This window comes from Triticum urartu, chromosome 4 (assembly GCF_003073215.2).
Source record: "Triticum urartu cultivar G1812 chromosome 4, Tu2.1, whole genome shotgun sequence".
Classification (NCBI taxonomy): domain Eukaryota; kingdom Viridiplantae; phylum Streptophyta; class Magnoliopsida; order Poales; family Poaceae; genus Triticum; species Triticum urartu.
In genome coordinates this window covers 611,697,330-611,717,285 of record NC_053025.1, presented here as the reverse complement: position 1 = coordinate 611,717,285, position 19,956 = coordinate 611,697,330, and the positions used below count along the sequence as shown (strand labels likewise).

The following is a 19,956-nucleotide window of genomic DNA, read 5'->3' as shown; positions in this document are numbered from 1 at the left end:
GATACACAAGTATATATTTCATCAGAGACGCGCCAAAAGTTTTGCAAGATTCCGCACATAGATACAAACGGTCATGCCCGCCATTTTGACCGCATTTTGAAACGGGCATAAAAAATTAAAAAAAATAGAAAACCTTCGCAGTGTGTCATTACATGTGACCAAGTTAACAGAAAAAATAATAAACCTATTATGGTAATTATTTTAAAAAAGTGTTCTCAGAAATGAGCTATCATGTGTGAAGATTCATGGCTTTCAAGCCAAGTGATCAATCTTATGGCCACATTCATGGCATAGTTTGTTCAAATGATATCATATTGTGCACAAGGATGCATATTGGAATGGCAAACAATGTTGCCTAAGGAATTTTTCATTTTCTTCGGACGAAAAAATCATTTTTCATTTCTCAAGCGCCCAAAATGAGTTTTTTTTTGTGAAGAACCTATCAAATAATTGTTGCAAAATTGGACCAAATCAATTTTATAAAATACTGGGCCATATTTAATGCATAATTGACCAAATGGTTGGGTGTCAAAAGATTTATCCACCTCTCCTGAAAAAGACAAATTTCCGCTGATTCAGTTGGAAGCGTGTCAAATTTGAACTGCAGCTACCTCATAGTTTGCTATTTATTTTTTCCAAAAATCATTTTTAGGTACAAAAGTATCTATTTAATCAGAGAAACACCCAATTTTTCCCAAGATTCAACCACTAGCTAGGAACGGTCATGCCCACCGTTATGACCGCATTTTGAAACGGGCATGAAAAATTAAAAAAAATCAAAAAATTGGACAACCTTCGCATTGTGTCATTATATGTTGCCAAGTTCCCAGGAAAAATAAGAAACTTGTAATACGATAATCATTTTTAAAAAGTGTTCTCAGAAACGAGTTATCATGTGTGGAGATCAATGGCTTTCAAGCCAAATAATCAATCTTATGGCCACATTCATGGCATAGTTTGTGCAAATGATCTCATATTGTGCACAAGGGTGCATATTGGAATGGAAAACAATGTTGCCTAAGGAAGTTTTTGTTTTCTTTGGATGAAAAAATCATTTTCCATTTTTCGAGTGCCCAAAATGAGTTTTTTTGTGAAGAACCTACCAAATAATTGTTGCAAAATTGGACCAAATCAATTTTCTAAAATACTAGACCATATTTTTTTTTTGAACAACAAAGAGCGCCAGAGGCGCCAAATTCCATTCAGCTCAACAACATAATATAGCATTTATTACAATGCCTTGCAGTAGTGTAGCAGACTGAAGAGCAAGCAAAATAGGACAACAGTTTGAGGAATGAGCTGATTTAGAGCATACATAGATAGATTGGTCAAGGCGTTGCCTTCGAAACTGTTTTGCACAGTTGTGTGCCACACCATTGAGCTCCCTCTTGATATAAAATACCTGTACTAAATCTGCACGAGTGGCTTGGAGAAAACCTGCAATTATATCTCTAGTGTCCCAATGCATCAGTGGATGGTCCAACTTCCTGGCGGCCGCCACCCTCGCGAGAACCTGGTTGTCAGTAAGGAAAGTTGGGCATTGAATCTGAAGAATATGCGCCAAAGTTGCCGCCAGCAGAAGAGCTTTAGCTTCTGCCTGAAAGGCTGAAGATGCTTGCGGTGCCGATGCTTGTATCATGATGGTGTAATCCCTGCCAGCAAGGTTGCTCCTGATGTATACCCCAATGCCAGTGGCCTGAAGACAATCCGCACCTAAAATATCCCTGCACTTCCAAGAAGCATCAGCAAAGATAAAGTAGCCAGGGATACTCCTGTCAGTGGAGATGGTCGACGCTTGCGTAGACACCACCCGCTCCAGCAAAGGGGTTTTGAGCTGCTTCTCTTGCAACTTTGCATTGACAGGATCAACCAATTCGAGATTGACTGAAAGCACCTGGGCATTGATGTTAATCTGATAAGGCTCTCCTTTTTTCCTATCGAACAACATATCATTTCTAGACTTCCAAATGCACCACATGAAATTGAGTATATTCATCAAGGAACCCTGTGGATGATTCATATTTAGTAAATTCAAAATGATCTCAGATAACGAGTTGCAATTTTGGATAAGGATATCGGTACGAATGAACCAGGGCTCCAAGAACCAAGCTGCTTTGACAAAAGGGCAAGTGAAAAAGAGGTGTACAACATCTTCCTCAAGTCCACACCTGCAGCAAAGCTTCTCTATGTGTGTGGAGAATCTACCTGCTCGAGCACCAGTGGGAAGAGCCCTCCGAAGAAACCTCCAAGCAAAAGTTTGAACCCTTGGGATTATGGATTTGTCTTTCCATACCTGATTAAGGATTTGGCATGTTGTTGGAGATGGCTGTCTCGGTTTATCCTCGCCTGAGTTATAAAAGTCCTGCACACAAGCATAATATGCACTCTTGGCATGGCATCTGCCATTGTTTGTTAGCTTCCAGCAAAGTAAATCATCTTCATTTGAATTTAAAATAGGAGTGCACTTGATGGCTTGAGCAGTTGGAGGTCTAAAAATAGTGTCAATAAGCTCATGATTCCATTCTTTTGGTTAGGGAGCCACAAGTCCTTGACAAGAGCAGGATAAGTGAAGTTTGATGGTTGAATGATTAAATTTTCGTAGATAGAAGTCCAGGAGGAGCACCAAGGTGAACTCCAGATAGAAACAATGCCTACAGTTAACTGATAGAAAGAATGGGCCTTAAGAATGTGAATGATTTTAAGGATAGAGGCCCAGAAAGCTGATTTGGGGATATTTGGCTTGGGGCGCCAGATAGATGAATCTGGAGAATACTTGGCCCGCAGGATTTTGTGGAGTTGATCATCAGGGTTTTGAGCAATGCGCCAGGCCGACATGAGGATTAAGCTCTGATTGACTGCTTGCAAATTCCTAATACCCAAACCGCCTTCTTTTTTTGGAGCACATATGTCTTTCCAAGCTTTGAGGCAGAGGCTACGAGTGGATTCCTCCCTCATTCCGGTCCACCAGAAGTTCCTGATGATGGTTGTCAATTTTGCAATAAACTTCTTAGAGAACAAAATGTTAGACATGTAATAGACAGGGATTGAAGAGAAAACAGATTGAATGAGCTGAAGCCGAGCTGCATGTGAAAGTTTATCAGCTTTATAAGTGCTAAGCTTGGACTTAAATTTATCTAGAACAAAGTTATAAGCCGAGGATCTGTTTTTTGCCGGGAGAATAAGAGAGTGCCCCAAGTGAACAAAGGAATCATCTGTGTGCTGGACAGGAAAAACTCTCTTGATGGCTTCCATATTATTGTTATCCACATGTCTACTAAAGATGATACCCGATTTATTCCAATTCAGGGTCTGACCTGAAGCAGAACAAAAGGAATCAAGGATTTTCTTCATGGTCATGGCCTCCTGGATTGATGCTTTACCACAGATGAGGAGATCATCAGCAAAAAGCAGCGAGTGAATGGGAGGGCAATCTGGTCCTAGGGTGACCCCTTCTAGTAAGCTATTGGACATAGCATCCTGCAGCACTAGCGATAATTCATTAATAGCAAGGACAAAAAGATAGCGAGAGAGGGGACAACCTTGCCGTATACCTCTGCCGCTATGAAACCTCGCAAAAGGCTGACCATTAATGACAACAGAGAAGGTGGGCGATGAAATACAATCATGGATAAGATTGATGAAATGACCATGCAGGCCCTTACGTGAGAGTGCTGCCACAATGAAATTCCATTCGAGACGATCAAAGGCTTTAGCAAGGTCTATCTTAATCATGAAAGCTTGGTGCCTCCAGGAGCTAAGAGCAAAAGAGTGGGTTATCTCTTGGGCTATAATGATATTATTGCTAATACGACGCCCTTCAATAAAAGCCTGTTGAGAAGGATGCACGTAATCTGGAAGATGAGGCTTTATTCTATTGGCGAGAGATTTTGCAATGAGTTTGTATACTACATTGCAAAGACTAATCGGTCTATAGTCAGCTGGCACCAAGGAGACTAGTTTTTTGGGGATCAAAACAATGTGAGTATCATTGATGTGTGCTGGCATGACCCCTGAGTCGAAAAAAGTTCTTATCAGATTTGTTACATCATCTCCAATCCAACTCCAAGTGGCAAGGTAGAACTCGACGTTGAATCCATCAGGCCCCGGCGATGCATTCCTTTTCATCTCATTGAGGGTGTTCCATATTTCTTGTTTGTCCGGCACCGAGTAAGTGTAGTCATTCTTATGTTGAGGAAGTTGCGAGTCTAAGTAAGGCCTGCCAGAATTAATATTGGAAGAAGAAAAAATGTGTCCAAAATAGCTCACAAAAGTATTACTGATTTACTTTGGCATATAGTGAATAATATTGTTTTCATCTTTGGCGGAGACAATAGTGTTCCTTCTCCTTCGTTTAAGTATGGCTCTATGAAAGACAGAAGTATTTCTATCTCTATCCTTGATCGAGTGCTTCTTTGCCCTTTGCAAGTAAAAGTCAGTTAGTTTGGTGAGATTCTGTTCGTACCTGGTAACCAGGGAGTTCTCCAACAAACGGTTCTGCTGTTGGATGGGCTGCTCTTGCAAATGCTTAACTTGTTCCTCCAGATCAGTGAGTTCCTGCTGCAAAGGCTTCTTCTTCCTGCACCAGACTTTAAGTACTCCGGCAAGATCATTAGTTCTCTGAGAGAAAGTCTTTTGAGTTGTTTTCGACCATGCAGCCTTAGCTTGAGATTGTTTATCAAATGGTTGGGTGTCAAAAGTTTTTATCCACCTCTCGTGAAAAAGACAAATTTCCTCCGTTTCGGTAGGAAGTGGGTCAAATTTGAATTGCAGCTGCCTCATAGTTTATTATTTATTTTTCAAAAAATCATTTTTAGGTACAAAAGTATCTATTTAATCAGAGAAACACCCAATTGTTTCCAAGATTCAACCACTAGCTAGGAACGGTCATGCCCGCCATTATGACCGCATTTTGGAACGGGCATGAAAAATTAAGAAAAATCAAAAAATTGGAAAATCTTCGCATTGTGTCATTATATGTTGCCAAGTTTCCAGGAAAAAAATAAACGTTTAATACAGCAGTTATTTTAAAAAAGTGTTCTCAGAAATGAGCTATCACGTTTGGACCAAAAATCAATTTTCAATTTTTAGTGCCCAAAATGAGGGTTTTTTTGTGAAGAATCTACCATATACTTGTTGCAAAATTGGGCCAAATCACATTTCTAAAACACTAGGCCATATTTAATGTACAATTGACCAAATGGTTGGGTGTAAAAAGTTTTTGATTCACCTCTCGTGAAAAAGATAAATTTCCTCATATTCATTTTCCATTTTTTGAGTTCCTAAAATGAGTTTTTTTGTGAAGAACCTAAGAAATATTTGTTGTAAAAAAACTTCTCCATTTTTCAAGAATATTAGACCACATTTTATGAACAAATTTTTGTACACTGGAAACATTTTTTATAGATATTAAACGGTTTTTAGTTACATTATTAACTATTGTAAAAGTTTCATATTGTAAAAGGTTCCATATATACGTAGTGATGACTATTTTTGCATACACATGAAACTTTTTTTCTACATACCTAATATTATTTATGATTGTCATTTTTTATATGCATGAAACATTTCAAATACACACATTTAGTTTTTAAACACATGATTACATTTTTTGAAATACTTATTAACATTAACATTTTTTGAATTACACGTTTAGTTTTCTAGTTGCTAAACCATATAGCAAGATTCACGAAGGACTTTATTATTTTCCTATTCTTATAATTTTATGTTGTTTAATTGGTTTCGAGATTTTTCTATAAGGAAAAACATTTTTAGAGTTATACAATGAAAAACCTGTTTTTTAGACAATAATGAATTTTTTTCAGATAACTGACCATCCTCACCAAATGGTAATAATGAAAAACTTGTTATTTTCCCATTTTTGTTGGGACGAATATATGTTTTTTTGAGTAATATGAGGGCATCCCACATTTCTTCCTGGATGGGCCGAGGCCTACATGGCACACAGATGTTTTTTAAAGGAGGTGGCCTCGTTCCATCGAGGCCCAAGCCCACTTTGAGCGACACCTTAATTACCAATGCATCCACGTTCACAACCTCATGACTATTTATATTGGTCGTAATCAGGTAGAAACAAGGTCGTGGACCACTCTTGTCTGCTTTATGACCATTTGGTGTAAAGCAATTTCAGGGTTTGAGCCCTTCCAAGCAAAATGGCCGTGGATTTACGACCAATTCAGCTGGGATCACTGAGAGAAGGTCACAAGTTGACATATTTCTTGTAGTGTATTCCAAACATCTATTCATTTTGTGAACTGCAATTGAGGGATATAGTAGGTGTGATGAGTGGGATGGGAAAGGTGCAATAAGGAGATATGAGCAGATTGGTTGTTTGTACCATATTAACATGGTGTACTTTTAGCTTCAAAATTCTGATGTGAGTGTGGGACTGACGCCTAGTCATATTGGGTGTAAAGAAATTTCCTTTTTCATCATGCCTCCTTGTACATGTTCATTTCGCGAGATTAAGAAAGAAAGAACGAACTGACTTGTCAAGGATTGCATATGATGCATGAATACAACATTCCACAACTAAATTAGTTTAGTGCTATGTTTTTCAGTAAGAATAAACACAATATTTCTAAGTTGTGTGAGCTGGAATCTGAATTACATGATTAGAAATTGTAAATTTTAAAAAATTAGATTAAACAAATGTAGTGAAATTATATTATTCGGCGAAACAGAAGCAAAAGGATTCACTTGTCAAATGTGTGTGTTGGTGTTAGAAAGAACACTGCCAAGACGGGGAGAAATCCGAACATCCCTAAGGCCACCATGACCTCAACATTGCCGCTAGCAAATGAGGACCAATATCTACACAACAAAAATACTACACAGCTCCCCGTGCATGGATGACAATTGGAGGAGAAAGGTAAGCTTAACTGGAGAAATATACAAGATGAGAGATAGTTTGCTATATCTTTGAAAAATAATGGTATACTACTATATGTTTTATTGTCCCGTGGCAAATTTGACCTACACACATACCATCCGTTGAGGGGAATGGAAAAAAGAAATATGCACGATCGGGTTGCCTGGTCGCCTTCCTCTTCTCTCTTCTCTGGTGACCCCATCTCTCCAATCACTACAATCCTCCTATACTCTCCAGTGCGGAAAGAGATGAAGATGGACCTGTCGACATGAGGTTGAGCACCGCAAAAAAGGACAGATCGATCTTGCTACTTACAAGAGCCTCCAAATTTCGAGGGTTTTGTCGCTGCACGGGAGCTTCACTGTGACACCCTCAAGTGTGACTGACTAGAGGAGATCGATTGATTGATGGACGAATCGGGCGGATGGGGCTCCTGATCAGCTTGTCGTTCGCCACCCTTGCGTTTGAAAAATCACCCTAGCATCTAACCTCGCACCTTGCACCGGTGACCACGGGGAAGGTGTCTCTTCCTCTCTCCCGTCCTTGGCAATGGCAAGGGGAGAGTCGAAATTCTGCCCACCAAAACCCTAGAAGTCATGAGCATGTGTGACATCTCCACTCCCTCGCCCAGCTCTCCCTCACGCCGGCTCTCTCACGGGCATGGAGCATGATGCGTGCCCGTTGCCTCTCACCACACCCTAGATGACAACATCCTTGATGATTGGGTGTGCGACGACGCGGAGCCCTCCCATCACTATGACATAGAGGTTTGACATCATTATTAGAACATAAACAATTGTTTACGTAAGACTTGCATATGATGTTAAGGCGAACTGTTTCGTGTAGCCTTCTACTTTAGTATAACCAAACATTTGCTGTTTTTAATGTTCTTCTATGAGAAATTTTTTTAGTCTGCCCGCAACTTTGTGATTCTTTCAAGATTTTAACTTTGCAAAAAGAACACATCTAAGGTCTATCTGTCAGTTTGGTTAAAATGGCTAAAAATGAGCATATGGTGTTTACTACATAAGTCTTTTTGTGGCACTGAGATTAGCATGGTTATGTCTATTTTGGTATCTCTTTTATTTGAGGGACTCACATACAAGGTTCTTTCAAGAAGGATAGTTAAATGAACACAATATGACTATTTGCGTCGGTGTTGTGCCTTCAGGAAGGAGCCACCTTGGAGTACTTGGTTCATCGTGCATGGCCTCGTCTCTTCGCGGTGAGTTGTTCACGGTTGAGGAATCCGGAGGCTTCAAGCGGCGCCTTTTCTTCCTACCTATAGTTTGCTTGAAGTGGTATAGGGGCATGTAGCTGTTCATAAACACCTATATCAACAACATTGGGCCTCATAATCTTTGCAAGCCTCGACGTTTCACTCATAAGCCCGTGAATGCTATCCTGAAGAATCTTCTTGAATCCATCATCTAGCTCACCTGCCAGTACATTAGAAACAAACACTTATTCAAAATAAGCTCAACAAGGTAGGGACATCTTTTTTTGATGGGCCAACTAGTAGTATATTTGACCAAAACTTATTCCACCTGGTTCCTGTCTCGTGATTTGACACATGACGTATGACTAGGGCGCGCGTACGCCTGACATCAAATCAGGAAGTCTGTGATCAATGCATGCAAGCATCTCCTTTCACTTTCCTAAAAACCTTCAGACGGTTTTGGGAAGCTTATAGGATCTTCCAAATTTTTTTCTTGTTTCAAATGTCAACATAATTTTATTTTTTACAAATTCATGGTCTTTCTTTAAAAAATAATGAACTTTTTTAAATCAACAATCATTATTTTTTAAAATCAATAAAAAATTCAAAATAATGATTTTATTAAAATTCATGAAATTTTATAAATTCCTATTTTTTAATCAGCAATCATGATTTCTTCAAATTCATGAACTTTTTAAAAATCAACTATCATTTTTTTCATATACATGAACTCTTTTGCAAATGAGCAAGCTTTGAAAATTTTCATTAAATTTTCTAAAATTTGCGAATAATGGTTTTTATATAGGACGAGTGGGTGGGAGAAATAAAACGAGTGGGCGGTGAGCTTGAGCTGGGTGACCGAGTTACTAGGCCGGCCCCATGTAGGCGGCGCCACGTGCGCTGTTGCGCCGCAAAACTGGTGCGTTATTAAGCACCGAAGAGGTGCTCCAGTAGGATGGGTGATGGTTATGTAGGCTACGGCACAAATATCTGGGTTCTGCTTATCAACCGTTCGATGATTTATTTTTGGCTATATCTGGGTTTGCGGATGCTAGCCAGCAGACCTGGATTTAGTGTATATTTAGAACGTTATTACTAATGTTATAAAAAAGTTTAGTTTGTATTAGAAAAACTTCACCATATATTAAAAAGAAAATTCCAGTGTCTATTAAATAAATGTCATCATATAGTTAAAACAGTTCCACATATTTTAGAAAATGTTCAATGTACCATATATAACAAAATTTTCTCTGAATATTGAAAAATGTTCAGTATGTATTTGGAAAGTGTTCATCGTATACTAAAAAGTTTCAGCACCATATATTGGATATAAAGTTCAACTTATATTGCAAAAGCTATAAGAAATTAAAATGTGCAAAAATCGAAAATCACAAAGAAGAAAATCCAAAACTTGAATAACCGGTATGTGAGCCGGCCCATCTATAGGAGTCTTCAACGATTCATGGATTATATGGCGCATGTGTGCATTAGGATTGACGCGTTACTGTTGAGTGCCAAAGTGGGCGTTTCCTATTTGACGCCCGCTGCACCGTTAGAGCAAGGTTAATAGCACAGTCGGCTGCTGGCTATAAACCATCGCCACATCATCTAAAGCCTTCGCTCATACAATAGGCTGGCTTTTAGGTTGGCTGCAAGGCTGACTGTAACAGCTCGTTTGGCTCCCCTGATTTCATTTCATTTGGCTGAAATGAAATGAAATGAAATCTCTATCAAGATTTCATTTGGCTGAATCTAGATTCCAAATCCAAATTTCATGTTTGGCTGTCACTAGGATTTTGAGGTCAAATCTGTACCAGAACCAAAATGAGCATGAAACTATACCAGCACCAACGCACTAGCCTTTGTGCTAGGAATAAATAGTATGAACAAATCTGTACCAACACCAACATTGACAGCTCGTTTGTTCACACATGGCAATGTTTTGCATTAAACTGAACCATGCCAATACATATAACTTAAACATGAGACTTTGTAAAAAGTTAATCTTTGTAATACGACAAAGGTTCACAACAACATCAAATGATCATAATCTAGTCAAGGTTACATAAAAACTGAATCTTTGCATTATTAGCACCATCCAAGAAAGATTTTCATTGCTCAAGGATCTTCATTTCTTCGTTCTGTTCGTTCAACATCACACTTCACCCAAAATTTCCTGCAAAATATGATGAGAAATGGTGACATATGGTCTCATAGGGCAATAAACAATCCTTGAACACAATGGTTGGTAGAAATTGCTCAAAGTGAAAGATGAGGATAGCCAAGAAGACAAATCGAAGTGTCACACGATAAGCTTTAGCTTGCAACAATCTCTAGGAAGGGTAAGAAAACTCAACTTGATATAGAAATTTTTCAAAGGTTAACTTGCACTTCATTTGCACAATTATCATGAATCGAAAGGTAATAGCAAAAAACCATCAACAACCGAGTAGGTTAAGTAGGACCGAAACTAAGTCGATAAAAGACTACAGCCACTAAATAAGCATATATCTGGTTGATGTATTCTAGACTAATAATGCCACCTCTCGACCGAAGAAAAAAAGACTAGTTCATAAAAGACCTTCAAACACACTGAATATTTATGTGCATGCAAAATATGTTCATAAAACCTTGTTTCAGGAGACATGGCAGAACAAGTTGTTCTCAAACATGGCAGGAAAACGTTGTTTTATCAAGCCATGTTTGGGAAGACCTGGCAGGAAAACCTTATTAAGATGATAACATAAAACCTTCTATCATGCTAATCTCAAACATGGAAATAGGTAAGTACATAAATATGATGAAAAGCAAGCAAGCAAGCTGCTGCCTCCTCTGCTCCATATTGGCATGACAAAATACAGGACACCCATAATATTGTACTATAACAAACAACTAAGGACAAAATGCAGTAGAGCTTGCTAGTTGGTAAGTAATCACAGAACAAGAAACATACCTTCATTGGTTGATTTGCTTGAGGATCCATTTCTTCTTCATCCTTTCAGGCAGCGCCATAAGAGCCTTGAACTTGCGGTCATCTGCTATGAGGATATCATAAGCTGCTAGCAAGCCATCATCATCCAGTCCCACAATTGCATTGAGAGCGTCAAGTATTTCTTCAGGAGAGGAGGGTTTCTCAGGAGGAGCAACTTGAGCGATATCAGCTTTGTAGGCACTGGTAAAATTATCCAATTTCTCTCCAAGCATAGATGCAATTGAGTCATCCAATCGATATCTTTTCCTCTTCTGTTCCTCGCCGGTTTGGGTTGAAGATGTTGCGGCAGAATCAGTGTTGATGTTGTTGACATTCTCTGCAGCCATTTCCGCTGCACTTTCACCAGCAGTTCTGGCTCCGGTTCCGGTGGCATGATCCTTCGAGAAGACAAGGCTGATAGAGTCCCAAAACTTTATGACCTTGTGCCTGTAGCATGCTGCATCTTTGTTTGCCTGCAACCCATGAAGACAAATAGTCTCATGTCATGGTGGAAAATGAACACACATCCATCCAAACACCAAACACACATCCAAAGAGAAAATCGTAGACTACAGCTAAGATGTAACTCATGTCATGGTGCAAAATCACATAAATAATGGGGAAAACAAGTGCACTGCTGCAAGTTGTGATTGTTTCTCAAGAGAAGGCTGATTACTAATATAATAGCAAAACATAGGGGAAATGATGAGTAAACTACTGATTAGAAGGCTATGCATGAACAAGTATAAGTGCATGTTTTCAAATAAACTTGGCTGAATTCCACATCATGATGGAGAAGGTGGAGAAGGTGTATAAGTGCATGTTTTCGAATAAACCTACTTGACCACATGAATGATGAAAATGAATCTTGTGGCCATGCCATGAATACATAGATGCTCAAGATGTAGTGCTTACCTTGACATAGTTTCTCCACACGTCCTCACTATCAACCATAAGCTTGTTATGGATCCAATCCCACCCAAAACCACTCGTTGACAACATCTTGCTGACATTGACATAGTGTCTATCAATAGTCTTGCACCTTGATATGACATTCTCCTTTGTGATATCCACATTGCACTTGGCTCGAACATTCTTGACAACTGCAGTGTAAACATGTGGCTTCCACCCATTTTGAGCACGATCCCCTCTATTGTAATGCTCCACGAACACATTCAGCATTGCTTCATCCATTTCATCCGTCCAGGTAAGGTAGTTTCTACCTCCTTTCTTCTCCACGTCCATATCTTCCTGCAAGCAACAATATATGTATGAGACAAACGTAGAATCCAGAGAGAGAGGGGGGGGTTCAAAAATAGGCATATGAAATATATGAACATACAAACGAATGAATTCAATGATTGGCTCCCCCGCGTCTCCTTTGGTAATCTGCCCACATTTGATTAGCTAAGGTATCTCGCTTGTTGTTCCACTCAGTTGTTGATTCAACATGTCTAATCATGTTTGGTTCTTCAGGATGTTCGATGGCAGCAGCATTTAACTGATTATCCACGTCAATTAGCATTATATCATCCATCTCTCTCTGCCTATCTCTTAGAAAGTTATGCAATATGCAGCAAGCATTAATGACACGGATCTGCGAGATGGTATTATTGGCGTGTTAATAAAAAAATAAAAATAAACAGAGGCTTGGTTTTGCAAAATACTATGTGATACCTGATTCCGTATGCGAAAAAATGAACTAGTCCTCAAAATAGCCCATCTCATCTTTAGTAGACCAAAAGTTCTCTCTATCACATTCCTAGCTGATGCATGTCGCAGATTATATAACTCTCTTGGAGTTTGTGGGTTATTTCCATTAGCCGCCCATTCTTTCAAATGGTACCGGACTGACCGGTATGGAGCAAAGAAGCCCGGACCATTAGTGTACCCAGCATCTACAAGGTAGTATTTTCCTAATGTTTGCAAAAATAACAAGTATTAGATATTATATTTACATTGAAATATCATAACTTAGTTGTTCTACCGTACCAAGACAGAGAATTACCATGTGGAACTCTAAAAGCGTCTTGTCGTGACATTGCATCTCGCAACACTCGTGAATCAGATGCAGAACCTTCCCATCCAGCTAAGACATACAAAAACTTCATATTCCGGTCACAAACACCAAGCACATTAGTGGTTACATCTTGCTTTCTATTCATGTATCTGCCTTGCTTGAGAGCGGAAACACGGACATCAACATGTGTGCCATCTAAAGCTCCTAGCCCATCTGGAAACCATTTCCATCTACTATCCTCGGGCTGCTCAGCTGAAGGGGTTGGTAGCTTTATAAACTCATGAGACAAGGAAAGGACAGCTCTTAAGATCTCATTGAAATGCCTACAGATGGTCTCGAGTGCCCATCTGTACGTGCTTTCAATTAACCGGTATTTCATCCCATGGCTTAGCACTAGTAGAAACATTGTGACTAATTCTTCAACCGACACATAAAATGTGTCCCCCAAACCACATCTTTCACGCAAGATAGCGCATAGGTCCACAAAGGACCGTTTAGTTAGGCGCAAACTATCAAAACAGTGCTTGTTAGAACCCTGATAAATTGATCTAAGCATCTGCTTTCTAATCCTAATCTCCGCCTCATCCTCACTGAAATCATCAAGCTCTCTAATCTTCCTCTGACAATACGTGTGTTGAACTATCGCGACAACCGACACAAAAAATCCAGCAGCTGCCCTCTTCCTTTTCTTTCTCCTCTCATCGCCATGCAATGTGTTAATGTACAAGTCCGACATCTATATTAAGATGAATAAAATAACAATTGAGAAAGAACTCAAGCTCGATTACTAGTGATACACAAAAAACTCATGCTTATTACTAGTGATACACAAAAAACAGATGCAGTTGCTTGTCAAGAAAGCTTAGATGGAGGAAAAAGATGGGCAAAACCCAAACAGGGTTTATGCTACTTTCTGTTTCACTTTTGTCAAGTGGATGAACAGACCTGCGCCCCCATACTTTTGGAAAAATAGATCATAACAAACAAAACCATCAAGCATTAGAGTTTCACATAAAAAGAAGCTTCAATCGCCATACGATACAATTGACACAGTCTTATTGAACATGTTATTAACACTCTCTCCTAAAACGGAGTGAATCAAAACTATCCTGAACTTGTATTTCAAAACATTATGCTCAAGTATCTAGCTTCAATAACAAGCCCGAATATAAAAATCAGCTCAGTCTGGAAAAAACCCAGTCTGATTCAGACAAAAAATCATTATGCAAGCACACTGAAATTGTTCTATACTGAATTCAGACAAAAAATCAGTGTGCAAACATATTGAAATCAGGGGTTCATGTCTGCTTGCGGCCCATACTGAATTGTTCTATACTGAATCCAGACAAAAAAATCACTGTCCAACCACACTGACTTTGTTCTATACTGAATTCAGACAAAATAATCAGTGTGCAAAACGCATTAAATTCAGAGATCCATTCTGTTTGCATAGAGGGGACGCAGACACGCTGACCACGTACCACAAAAAGGTCGATCTTCCGGGGTGTGGAGCTGACCGACCATGGGCTGGCGGAGGAACCGTCAAGAAGTCGGTCTTCTGTCCGGATCGGGTGGCTGGATGGAGATGGGTTCAGGTTAGGGTTAGGGTTCAAGCAGAAAAGATCCACCAGAGAGAGGGAGGGGGAGAAGAGAGGTGGAGGGAGAACCTACCAGGATTTGAGAGCTCGACGACGGCGCTGTGGTCACCGGAGGCAGCACACCATCGAACAGAAAGCTTCGCGTGTAGAGGGGACGGGGGAAGAGAACTCGGGGAGAAGCTATTCACCGGCGGGGGGTGCATCACCGGCGGCCGAGAAGGTGGAGCTCATGGCGGCGTCGGGCGTCGGGGTAGGGTGGGGGAAGGAGGCGAGAGACGAAGGCGTCGGGGTAGGGTGGGGGAAGCGAGCGAGTGGAATCCGGGAGAATGACGGGCGAGGGGCTGGGATTTGGGCCTAGGCCAAGTTTACATCCTCTGGAATCTTAGAATGAAATCCACCCTCAATTCTGTGGCAGCCAAACAAGTATATTCCGGAATTCGCAAATGAAATCCACCAAATCCGACCCAAATGATGGGTACCAAACGAGCTGTAATAAATATTTAAACACTTAATACTTGCATGTGTATATGACCTGCTGTGATCCCATGCAAGCTCTATCTTTGTGGCCTAGTATAGTTTGGTTTGTTCTGAAAAAAACTACGAAAACCATCGGGTGGGTAAGAAGCCACTCCCCTGCACAAAACAATACTAGATGATCAAACAAATGACTTCACCAAAGAACATCTGTGTAGATAGAAATCATCATAACATCTGAAGTTAGCTTTTACTCTGCTATCAACATACATTGACAGAATTAAACTACTTATTAGATGGATATTCTGGACAGGGTAGCAGCTTATTCTTATCATTATTTGCGAATAGGCAAATCAACAATGCCATGTATGCCAGCTTTTCTATTTTTTCGGTCATGTGGACACCCTGTACATAGATGACCTGAGGTGAACCTTGTTCTAGGCAGCACAATGAATCAATATCATGCCAGTTGTACATGGTGGCTGCTAGCCGGCCCGTTTAGTTTTCTTTCTCCCGCTAAAACAGCAAAAACTACTCGCTTGGTGCATTCGCGCTGATTCGACCCACCTATCTCGTTGTACCATATAGCCTGTGCTAACCACTCGCCCACACAACTTCTTCTGGCATTTCTTACTTTCTCCTTCTTTTCTTCTCACTTGTCTGATTGTTTTTCTTCTTTCTTTTCTCTTTTTTTTCTTAAATCCGTGAATTTTTTTCAAGTCATTGAGTTTTGTTTTTCAAAACTGATAAAAAAATCAAATTTGTGAACCTTTTCCAGAATTGATGAACTTTTTTAAATTCAATGAACATTTTTTCAAATTCAGTGAACTTTTTTCAATTCGATGAAAAAAGTTCATCAACAATTTTCAAATTCGATGAACTTCTTTTCAAATTCTATGAACTCTTTTCAAATTCGATGAACTTTTTTTGAAAATTGATTAACTTTTTCACTTTTGTGAAAAAAATTCAAAATTGATGAATTTGTTTCAATTTTTTCATGAACTTTTTTCATTTCCTGTGAACTATTTTTTTTAAAGATGAACGTTTTTAAAATTAATGAACTTTTCATTGAATAGGGGCAATGTTTTTTTGCATGTCCACGAACTTTTTTTCAAAATCTGTCGAGTTTCAATCTTTTTTAAAGAAACTCATGTATGGGTAGGTAGTTTGTAAACTATTGGAGCTGCATTTGATCACTAGTAACGACATGGCGTAGCGGTTAGCCGAACGCCAGATAGCGAAGGCGCCCGTTAGGAGCTCCCTGGGTCGATGGTTATGACAAAAATATCCGGGCTTCACTTATTAGAGCCTTTCTACGGAAATATTGAGCAAAATCATTAATTAAAGAGTACTCGTAGCAAAGATCACTCCACCTTCACATGTCGCGACAAGTGGCGCACAACTTGTTGCAACATGTGACTTTTCCCTTTTTTCGTAGATTTGTTTATTCAAAACGTTTTATCTCTTAAACCGTGCGTCCAAATCTCGAACCGTTTTCACCGTTGGATTCCTTGCGTCGAGATTTTCAAAACTAGATCCCATGTTGATAGGTTTTGACGAACTTTTTTTCATGATAAAACTGGACGAAAAAACCGGACGGAAAAACCGAATCGGGAGCATGGGTTTTTTCCCTTTCCAAAAGAGGCACGCCCGTGCCTCTCGCGAAATCACAACCGTGCCACTCGCGGAAGCAAAACCATGACTCTCGCGAAAGAAAGAAAAACAGAAAACGTGTATTTTTTCCCTCTCCGAGAGGCACGGCCATGACTCTCGGGAAAGCACAACCGTGCCTCTCGCGGAAACAAAACCTTGACTCTCGCGAAAGAAAATAAAACAGAAAACACGTATTTTTTTCCCTTTCCGAGAGGCACGGCCGTCACTGTCGCGAAAGCACAACTGTGACTCTCGCGGAAGCAAAACCGTAACTCTCGCAAAAGAAAAAAAACAGAAAACACATATTTTTTTCCCTTTCTGAGAGGCACGGCCGTGACTGTCGCGAAAGCACAACTGTACCTCTCGCGGAAGAAAAACCGTGACTCTCGGAAAAGAAAAAAACAGAAAAAACGTATTTTTTTTCTTTTCTGAGAGGCACGGCCGTGACTCCCGTGAAAGCACAACCATGCCTCTCACGGAAGCAAAACCGTGGCTCTCGCGAAAGAAAAAAAACAGAAAACGTGTATTTTTTTCTCCTTTTCGAGAGGTACGGCCGTAACTCTCACGAAAACACAACCGTACCTCTCGTGGAAGCAAAACCGTGACCCTCGCGAAAGGAAAAAAATAGAAAACGCGTATTTTTACTCCTTTCCGAGAGGCACGGCTGTGACTCTCGCGAAAGCACAACCGTGCCTCTCGTGGAAGCAAAACCGTGACTCTCGCAAAAGAGAAAAAAAGAAAACGCGTTTTTTCGCGCAAAATAATTTTTTTAAAAAATTGTTTTTTGGTCCGAAAGCTAAGGAAGACCGGTGAAAAATCAAAACGTAGAAAAAACCTGAAAAAAAACCATTTAAAATGCTGAAAACGCATGTGAAAAAGTAATAAAAAATTTCAAAGGGAGCACTCAGAGCGCGACACGAGGCGAATGGCTGAGAGTGCGCCAAGTAACGATGATCGTTGCGAGGCTCCCGAAGGAGCGCTCGTTAATTAGTTGCTCTCAGTATTGAGCTAACTTCGGGTTTGCTGGACGCTGGGCCATGTCGAATTTCGCCCATGCTGGAATACAAGAGCGTGAATTTGTAACTCCATTCGTTCAAAAATATTGTTTTAATTTAGAATTGTATACGGAAAGCCGTAAACACGCTGCATAGCACACATGTCCCGAAACATAAACCAGCATATAGGGGATTCATGACCTTGTGCCAGAACTAGCACTCCGAATAATCTTTAGTTTCAGTGTATAATTGCTAGTAGCAGATGTTGACGTTGGCAGATCGTACTCCATGTCTGCAGTAATACTATTGGACTGCATGTCTGCTTCAAATTGGAATTCTTAGGCCGGGAAGCAGCCAATTCTTCATCGTAGAGACGTTTGTATTGGCTTCTGTGGGACTTGTGTTGGATTTTCGAGTTGAGTCGTCGGTGGGGTCAAGCTTCGATAGCTCCGCACCGTGGTGCTATGCTGGCCACGCCGTGTGGCCGCCGGCAAGGGGCATGGTGGCCTGGCTTCCATGCAAGTAGAGGTTTTCGTCCGGGTATCCCCCTGTCGTGCGGTGCATGCTTCATTTGAGCGTCCGAATCAGGCTTGTATATACAGACCGTGTCGCTTGGGACGAGGTTTGATAGCTCCGTAGCCTGTTGCTATGCTTGGCCCGCCGTGTGGCTCCTGGCAAGACCATTGATCGATGCATTTGTGGCCGCCGTGATTGATGCGACGCGTTTCAGGCTCCGGAAAGGATGAGGTTCTGCATAAATTCTCGATAAATCCATCTCCACTCTTGCTAGCTATATCTAACGTTCTTAAGAAATTGCTCCTCATTTCTACCTATTCTTTCATCATGCACAATGTTCACATTAGCTTTATGCCACATCATCAATCAGTTTGCAAAATCAGCCAATCAATCTTGCAATTCTCCACCCAATCAGCCGTGAGACATGCATCCTACTTAATCTTCTGAAATCCATCTTAAGTACCGTGAGCTTATTAATCTTCGGTAGCCTCCCGGATGCAACAGATAATTGGCACAAAAAAAATGTCTATCGCTAGACTCTGCATCAAGCAGGAAGCATTCATCGCTAGCGATGCCTAATAAACGGCAATAAGTACGTACATGCAGCGGTTCCACTGATAGCTATTAACATGGGACGTGAACAAAGAAACCGCTTCGATTACGATATGAATTAATACTCGGACTGAATTCCTTCATCTCCCTTGAAGGAATAAATCTCCACCGATTTTCCTGAAAAATCCTAACCGACTCTTCTCATCTTCCCCATATCTCAGCTCTCTCTCTCTCTCTCTCTCGATCGATACTACACCATCGCCGGACAAAATCTTCAAGGGTTCATCACTGTCAAAGACCCGCACACTGCTGCCCTAATACCTGACTTTTTATTCCATTAATTTGTTCAAATCTGCAGTCGAACGCCACGGCGAGCGGCGCCGCCGCCTCAAACACGATGATTTGCGTCCTTCTGGCCGGTCAGGTCCTAAACGAGCACTACTCCCTCGGCAGCTTGAGGTCTGCTAGCTCGCGTCCGGTGCGTTCCCAAGAAAGGCACTCTCGTGGTGGTGCTCACGAACCAGTACGTGATCGCGCACTACGACCTGCACGATGCGGACGCCGGTGCCGGGGACGCCTACTCTCGGCGGGCGACAGTGAGCGTGAGTGCCCCGGCCAGTGCTACGGTACAGCCCAATATTACATGTACTGATTTTATGCTTCACTGAAAGAGGGTCACGTTTTCTTACCTTTTTGCTCATATGTTCATGTATTTGCATGCAAAGTAAAGCGTAGTACTACCTCTCTCTCAGTTTATAGGGCATGCGCGTATTCCTAAGTCGTCAATTTGACCAACCTAATACAAGTCATATATTGCAAAAAATATACCAACATAAACTTCGGAATTTCTACTTTCAAAAGGTATATTTTTGTGTTATATAGTTTATATTACGGTGATAAAAATTGACAACCTAGGTATACGCGTAGGACTTGTAAACCGAGCCGTGGAGGCGCTGCGCTGCGGTTGACGGCGCAGCGGTGCAAGGGCAATAAGCGCGGCGACGAGCCGGGCGCGACCAGTGCGTGTTATGGGTGCGCACCGGACGCGTTGGGCGCGTCGGGACCGCGG

At 40.8% G+C, this 19,956-nt stretch overlaps 1 protein-coding gene across 1 annotated transcript; it reads right to left on the bottom strand.

The window, feature by feature from the left end:
* Positions 1-10,127: 10,127 nt before the first annotated feature.
* LOC125555003 lies at positions 10,128-12,616 on the bottom strand. Its single transcript, XM_048718332.1, has 4 exons — positions 12,530-12,616; positions 11,995-12,330; positions 11,062-11,552; positions 10,128-10,284 (listed from the first exon to the last, which is right to left on the bottom strand). The coding sequence occupies exons 1-3, from the start codon at positions 12,614-12,616 to the stop codon at positions 11,064-11,066; spliced, it is 912 nt and encodes a 303-aa protein (XP_048574289.1). The 3' UTR covers positions 10,128-10,284; positions 11,062-11,063.
* Between the last annotated feature and the right edge of the window lie 7,340 nt (positions 12,617-19,956).

What these genes read in the sequence shown, in the direction of transcription:
- LOC125555003 (XM_048718332.1), bottom strand. Translation starts at nt 12,616, where the DNA reads ATGGATGATATAATGCTAATTGACGTGGATAATCAGTTAAATGCTGCT. An exon ending in AACCAAACATGATTAGACAT is followed by an intron (nt 12,331 to 12,529) that starts GTTGAATCAACA and finishes TGTTGCTTGCAG; the next exon opens with GAAGATATGGACGTGGAGAA. An exon ending in TGTGGAGAAACTATGTCAAG is followed by an intron (nt 11,553 to 11,994) that starts GTAAGCACTACA and finishes CATGGGTTGCAG; the next exon opens with GCAAACAAAGATGCAGCATG.